Source organism: Alligator sinensis, unplaced genomic scaffold (assembly GCF_000455745.1).
Source record: "Alligator sinensis unplaced genomic scaffold, ASM45574v1 scaffold1238_1, whole genome shotgun sequence".
NCBI lineage: Eukaryota > Metazoa > Chordata > Crocodylia > Alligatoridae > Alligator > Alligator sinensis.
This window is the reverse complement of record NW_005842436.1, coordinates 619,945-627,758: the sequence shown is the minus strand read 5'-3', so window position 1 is coordinate 627,758 and position 7,814 is coordinate 619,945. Positions and strand designations below refer to the sequence as shown.

The 7,814-nt window shown below is 52.7% G+C and overlaps 1 protein-coding gene across 1 annotated transcript in view; it reads left to right on the top strand.

The window, feature by feature from the left end:
- The window catches only part of BLOC1S3 (biogenesis of lysosomal organelles complex 1 subunit 3), a 4,828-nt gene extending 418 nt beyond the window's left edge, over nucleotides 1-4,410 (top strand). Inside the window, 1 exon segment of the mRNA XM_025211934.1 lies at nucleotides 1-4,410. Coding sequence (XP_025067719.1) covers nucleotides 1-195 — 195 coding nt within the window. The 3' untranslated portion in view covers nucleotides 196-4,410.
- Nucleotides 4,411-7,814: the final 3,404 nt, after the last annotated feature.

The following is a 7,814-nucleotide window of genomic DNA, read 5'->3' as shown; positions in this document are numbered from 1 at the left end:
GTGGGCTCGGCCGCGGCGGCGCCCCCCATCGGCAGCCTCACGGCCCAGCTGGGCGCGGCTCAGAGCGGCATCATCGACGCCTCGCACAGCGTCCGCCTGGCCCTCGATGACCTGCGCGCCCTCGCCGCCCGCATTGACATCGTCACCGGCTGCAGCCTACTGCCCGACCTGCGCCCTGGCCTGCCGCCCGCCTGACCCCGCACATGGCCTGCGGGTCGCTGCAATCTCCGGCACGGCCAGGGTCCCATCTCTGGCCTCCACTGGTTCCGCCCGCAGGCGCATAGCACCATCGGCAGAGCAGCAGAGTCCTACTGAATGGACCAGAGCCAGGGGGTGAGGCCAGGAGCTGGGGGATGTAGGTCCCCCTTGTCACCTGCCCAGGATGTTTGCGGGCTGAGAGCAGACCCTCCCCTGGACGTTGCTGGGCTGCAGGGGAGTTGCTGGGATGCCTGAGTCTGTGCTGAGCTGATGGAATAGAAGCAACCGTGGGTGTGACGTGTTTGACGCTCCTGATTTCTGAGGTGCAGCCTCATCACCTAGCTGTGACCCCCCAAGCCTGAGCGGGCTGCTTAGCAGGGCTGGGGCAAGGCTGGTTAGACTCAGGCTGGACCAGGACGGGGAGAGTGGACAGTCAGGGGATGTGCCAAGGTGGGGGCTGCTTGTCATGTGGCCACTGGCTCATCTCTGTAGCCCAGAGAACTTCAAGCTGTATCTTGCCAGGCCTGGATCTAACCCCATCCGTTCCCTGGGCCCCAGCAAACTGGCTCCTGTGCCTCCCCCGTTCACCCACTGTGAAGTGGACTGGGCCTTGGCAATGCAGATAAACATCCTGGCAACTCTGCTTACGTTTCTCTGCTCCCACTTCTCCATCTGGGAGGCACCCTCCTGGCTCCATGTTGGAGCAGTTGCAGCAGGAGGTGGGAAAGGGGGCCCTTCCACAGCCTGGCCTGAACCGAGTTGCTTATTGCACTCTCCTAGGGAAGGGAAATGTGGGTCAGACAACTTCTTGTGCTGAGGCAGGCAACCCTCACCCACAGGCCTCCTGCTTTCTGGGCAAGGCCCCAAACAGGCAAGCTGTTCTGTCAAAAGGGAATGGCACTGGGACCATTTCCCCTCCGAAGGGAAAGAGCGAGTCAGCTGCCTGGACACAGGAGACTTACAAATGTGGGAGTCTAGGTAGGGGGCTCAGTTTGAGTCCCACTGTACTTGGGCCAGTTTGAAGGGGGACATGCAGCCCTGCCTCCATCTTTGTCACTTCCTTTTGTCCAGCTTGCTAGGAGCTAGGCACTTAAACCTGACCAGGGTGCCTGCTTTCCTGTGCAGAGTCCAGGGAGTGAGCCCTGCCCTGAGGCACAGGAGCACTTAGCACACCTATGCCTAAGGTTCTTTGCCCCCTCACTTTGCCAAGTCTAGGAAGCCCCTCCCCATCCTCCTCCCTTTGGACAATGGGTATGGCTCACCTATTTGAAAAGAAGCTATAGACAAATGATGGGTCCTTAATAACAGTGTTGTTGCAAAGCTTCATTATCAGCATGTGCTGGGGTGGAGGCTGCCAACACCCTGCCCAGCTGGGAAGTTGGGGGTGAGGGAGGAGGCTCCCATCCCCTGCCCTAGGGGGACAGCTCATGCTGTTGGTTATTACCATGTGTACCAGACATTGCCCATTGCACTAGCCGTAGGACAATGGGTGGATTGCTCTGTTCCCACCAGCTGAGCAGCCAGGAAGCGGGCAGTCAGGGAACCTGAGCAGCTTCAGCTCTCCAGCACCTGCCCCCTGGGCTGGGGTGAGCCTGGGAGACTGCCTGCAAGCTGGACTCTAGGGGCTGAGCTCCCCAGCAGCCTGCCCACCAGGTACAAGGAGTTAGATAGTTGGCAGGGAGGCACACAGTGGCTAGCTTGATCTCTGCACACTTTTACATGTGCTCCAGGAGGGCGTGGTGGGAGTGCTTTAATTAGGGAGCGCTTTTAATTAAAAGCGCTTGAGCATCACATGCATCCGTGTTCCCTGCACTAAAAAATAGTAGTGGGGTACTTTGAACTAAAGCTCATTGAATGCAAAGCACCCTGCTGCCATTTTTCAGAGTGGGGACGCTAATACACAGGATGCCAGAGTCTGCTGGAATGCATTTATTTCCATGCTCCAGCAGACTCGATTATAGGACTGCACGTATATAGGAGCCCTCTGACTTCCCTCCCATGGTTGGGAGAAAGTGACTTGCTCCTAGAAGGAGAACTGGTCCCTAGATCCTTATGCTGCTGCTTCTGTTCTGCCCCTACTGTTTCCACAAGGAGCCCAAACTGCACTTCTGCTCTGGGCAGGCCATTGCCTCAGGCTGGCAGCAGAGCTGACAGGAAAAACAGCTGAAAGCACGTGACTTCCCAGAAAGGGAACCTAGCAGGTATCTTGCTGCTGGGATGCCAACTCAATCCTGGTAGAGTGGGGCTCCCTGTGAACTTTGTGCCACTGGAAATGCACTCCCCTCCCCCCCATGTCATAACCCCCTGGGAACCAGTTTGCAGTTGTCACAGGTCAGCATGTAGAGCACTGAGCATTCCAGAGAGATAAGTTGTCTTTCAGGCATGAAGAACTGCATCTCGTCCCTGGGGACACGAACACACAGCATGGCAGGCTCCCAGTGAGCCAGGGACTCCCTAAGCGAAGAGGAAAATGCCAAGTGACTGGCTGCTGCAGTGACCTCAACCTCCAGAGCAAAACTTCCAAATGTATTTTTATTACAATGGCAAGTAGCAATAAATGAAAACCTTACAAAGAAAGTGTTCAGAATCACACTGCACATGCACATGTTATACTGCTCCTCAGTAAAGAATAAGCTGCAACCAGTTTCCCCATTCCTGATGCTTCTCCTAGTCAGTCTGGTGAGCAGCAGATTGAATCCACCTCCTCTGGAGCTTCTGCAGGGATTCAGTGTGCTGGTCTTATTTTTTTTCCAGCAGGTATCCAGAGCAGGATGCCCCTCGGGCTGAGAGAAAAGTCATGCAAATCTCCCCTCAACTTACTTCAGCTCCTGAGACACTGGGCAGATTCATTCTTCCTCTGCTAGCAGGAGACAGAGTTCATGCAGCCCCAATAAGCTCATGTTTTCCACAGGACAGTCCATTACCATCCCCCAACTCCTGCCCCTCTTCGCAGAGCAGTTTCTCACAACAGCCCCAGGGCGGTACGCACAGCATGGCCACCAGCCACTGCAATTTCTACCAACCTCCCTGCCCTGCCCCAGCACAGCATGCTGAAGAGGGCCTCCCTGCCCTTCCTGAGATGGACCCATTTTCAACCATGCCCTTCTCAATGCAAGAGGGTTATGGATGCAGCCCTGGGGACGAGCGTAAGAACTGCCCCCCCCAAGAGTGCAGCCTTTGGCCCAGCTCTTCTCCCTGCCACAGACTCCCCAACTGGCTAGAAGCTGGCCCTGACTAATACCAGAACAGTCTCCAAAAACTTCCATCAGGGAGATCATGTGGGCCCCACAGGTTGCTGTCCCCACAGCTGTGACAGCTGCTGCATGTTTGGGACATGTGTTGGAAATCCAGCCTCAACCAGTGTGAATTGTCCACATGGGTAGGGGTAAGCAATGCCCACAGAATGCCCTAATGCAATGGGGAAGATTTCCCAAGGCACAAAGAGGAGGCAGACCTCTCCCAGCAAGACCCTCTCTGCCACCATTGGGTTTCTACCATTCTCATGTCTTACTGGGAAGGGAGCTGGGAGTTGTGGATCCCATTCTTTGTAGAGGGCACAGGAGCTGCTGGCGTACAGCCCCAAGGATTTTCTTCAGTGTCTGCAGGGAAAGGCATCATGACACGGTATGAGCAAGGGAGACAAGGATTTATTAAATTAAAACCAACAGAATGCCATAGCCACAACCTAGTACCCACTGACTGGCACCCCTGGCAATGCCTGTGGGTGTGCTGGCTCCACAAAGCTGCTAACTCCATTGCTAACCAACACTTGCATCCAACCATTCAATTCCTGGTCCCTGTGCCAGCATGAGGCTTACCAAAACTCATGCAGTTGCTATCAGTTCCTGCCCAGTGCCCCTTCCCTGACCATGTTCCCAAGGCCTGTAAATCCCAGCTGTGGACTTCCCAAGCACCAAGAGACATTGCTGGTGAGTAACACAACCCTAATTCAAGATCAGAGGTGATGGAGCTTCCTCCAAAGCTCATCCAGCTTGTGTGAGGACAGCCACTTCTCTTCATTTTCCAAAGTTCCCATCCCTGTAAATTAACCCAGTGCTTGAAAGCCATCAATGCATGTAGGACTGGAGACACTTTTTGCACAGACCACAGGCTGCACAATGCAATTGTAAGGGGCACTTGAGTAGCTGAAGAGGAGACTAACCAAAGGCAGGAGTTTTGCAATGCTGCATACAGCCATAGTTCTTGCATGGAATCTGGAAATTAAACAGAGACAACATTAAAAGAGTATTTCAGACCTACTCTCAGTTCCCCCAGTGAAGAGAAACATTCACAGGTAACTTAAGATGAACAACATAAAACATAATATCATAGAATCAGAGAAGACAGGCTGGAAGGGACCTCCAGAGGTCACAGCAAGTTGAACCCCCGGCCTGAGGCAGGAACATCCTTGTCCAAACCATCCCATACAATCCATAATCTAAACTCTACATACGACTTCCCTCAACCCTGATACAACACAGACCTGACACCCTAACCTGCCAAGGGTAAAGCAAAGGACCCACAGCACCTAATGTTCTATGAAACATTTTCAATATATGCTCCAGAGATCCCAGGTAGAGATCATGGTTGCCTGCTACAAAAGGAAGGCAAAACCCCCCATAGCCCATACCAATCTGACCGGGGGTAAAATGCCTTCCTGACCCTAAATATGGCATCTATCTGGCCCTGAGCAAAGGGGCAAGACCCTCTAGCCAAGAACTTCCAGCTTTGGTCCCAGCAGGAGCACTGGCAGAGGCCAGGCAAAGTCCCCAGCCTTGGCTGTAGCCAACAACTGATGTCTCTGAGGAAGACTTAAAAACACCTTGACACATGTAGCAGAAAGCAGGGGTGGGAGCAACCCGCAAAGCCTAGAAACATGGGAAATCTCCATACTGGAATGCAGGCATAGCTATACCTAGATCATCCCTGACCAGTGACTATCCAACCTCTTCTTAGACACCTCTAGTGATGGAGAGTCCACAGCTTCCTTAGCCATCTATTCCACTGTCTCACTATTCTAACGTTTTTCCAAATTTCCAATCTAAATTTATTTTACTGCAACTTCAAGCCAATGGTCCACTTCCTCCTCTCCATTTTCCCCTCTTCTTTATGACAGCCCTTCAAGTATTGGAAGACTGCTATCATGTCCTCTCTTAAGCACGTTTTCCACAAGCTGAACATGCCTACCTCCCTCACCCTCTCCTCACATGACCTGCTTTCCAAATGCTTGATCATCTAACTTCTCCATGTCCTTTTGGAAATGTGGAGCCCAGAACTGCACACACTACTCCAGATGAGACCTAACCAGTACTAAGTAGAGAGACACTATCACCTCCTGTGTCTTGTACCTAACGCTTCTATTGATGCATTCAAAAAAATCGCATTCACATTTTGCATGGCAGTTCCCAAGTCCTTTACCATAGTGTTATCATCCAACTAAGGGTCACCCATTTTATAATTGTGTTTTTGATTATTCTTGCTGAGGTGTGGCACCTTGCATTTGTCTGCAATGAACTCTTGCCCAGTTCTCTCCTGTTGCCTCTAGCCAGCTTTCCAGTCTGTCGAGATCCTTCTGAATTGCGCTCACATCCTCCAACATATTCCCAATGCTTCCCAGTTTTGTGTCATCCGCAAACTTGCTCAAGAAGCTTTCTATGCCAGAATTCAAATGGTCAATAAGCGCACTGAGCAGCCCTGGGCCAAAGCCAGACCCATGTAGGACTCCACTTGAAGCCTCCTGCTGTTCTGATATGGATCCATTAATAATTACCCTTTGTTTGCAGCTATTGAGCCAGTTACCTTATCTACCTTAAAGTAGATATAAGGTTTGTCAGGAAGGATCTACCTGTGACAAACCCATGCTGGTTTCCTTTCAGCATCGTTTCCCCTGCTGGGCCTTCACAAATGCGCTCTTTGATTTATTTTTTTCCAGTATTTTTCCAGGGATAGAGGTAAGACTGACTGGCCTAAAGTTACCTGGCTCATCCCTTCTTAAAAATGGGCACCATGTTGGCCTTTTTCCAGTCCTCAGGGACGTGGCCACAGCACCATGAGAGCTCAAACAGCCATGCCAGCAGCTCACCTATGACACTGACCAATTCCTTCAGCACCTGTGGATGGAGGTCATCTGGGTTCGTACCCATCCAGCCCTTCCCAAGTGCTCCTTAGCTAAGTCAGCACTAACCTTTGGTGGTCTGGTGCCTTTTGGACATCTGTCTATGCTCAAGGTGGGGGAATTGTCTTGGTCAGTATTAAGGAATACTGAAGCAAAGAACTCACTGAAGAGCTCTCTGCCTCTTTCTCTGCATCAACCAGCAACTGACCTGATTTGTTCTGCAGGGGCCCAATGTTACTCTGCGCCTTCCTTTTGCTCACTGTGTGTCTGTAGAAGGACTTTTTATTGTCCTTAATTGTTGGAGCCAGCTTAAGCTCCAGTCCTGCCTTGGCCTGCCTGATTCCCTGCAGTAGCGCGCCAGGGTGGTCTGTGCCTCCTTGGTGGCTGCCCCCTGCTTCCACTGCCTATAAATCTTTTTGCCCCCAGTCTTTCCTGGAGCTCCCTGTTCAGCCAAGGGGGCTTTTTTATCCCCTTAGCCCCTTCTCTGCACAAGGGGATAGACTCCTTTTGTGCCCCAAGGATCACTCCCTTGAGAAACTTCCAACCCTCTTGGACCCCCATTAGCTCAATGCTCTTGAGTTCTGCCACCTCACTAACTAGGTTTCTAAGTTGGCCCTTCTAAAGTCTAAAACTTTAGCATCACTGGATATTTTTCTCACCCTTCGCTGGATAGTGAACTGTACCAAGTGATGGTCACTGTCACCCAGGTCACTGTGTACTCGCAGGTTCCCCATGAGATCATCCCATTGCTAAGACCAGGTCTAGCAAGGTGCTACCCCTGGTGGGACTGGACACTTACAGTGTGTCGGAGCAGACTCGATTCGAGTCTGCTGGAGTGTGCTAATTAACACACTTCAGCCAGCCCCTGCATCTTGTGTATCAGCATCCCCACATTTCAAAATGGCAGCGTCGCACTTTAAACCTGTGTGCTGTGAACTTCTGCTGTGATGAAGGTAGGCCCCTACATATAGGACATGCCTCGCAGCAGAGAGCGGGCCCAGCTCCTGGGCACTGTAAAGCCACATGAATGCTGCTGGGTCTGTCCCCACCTGCACCGAGCTGCTGAGGTTCAGCTTTCTCCCACGGTGACTGAGCACCCTGCTTATCAGCGGCCATGAGGGCATGCGGCTGACGCTAGGTCCTTATTTCCAGCTCTTTATTCCCAGTTCCTTACTCCCGGGAGGCCCGAAATATTTCCCCGGGCCTGCCAGGAGGCAGGCTGGCACGGGTTGGGCTTGCTCAAAAGTGTCGTTCGTGGCCCCCCCCCGCGTGGAGGAGACGTGTGGCTGGAGGGCCCCGAGGAGGATTTTGTTCTCTTACGCCCAAGTTCATCTCAGCTCCTTATTCCGGGCTGGGCACCGGACGTCGTTCTTTCAGTGACTGCAGGGCCCGCAGGAAGGCGAGCTGGGCCGTGCACTGTCCCTGGCACTGGGGGAAGCCCGATTCGCTTTGAAAAGGGCCCGGGAACAAGGAGCCGCCTTCAGCCCCGCGGACCAGTGAC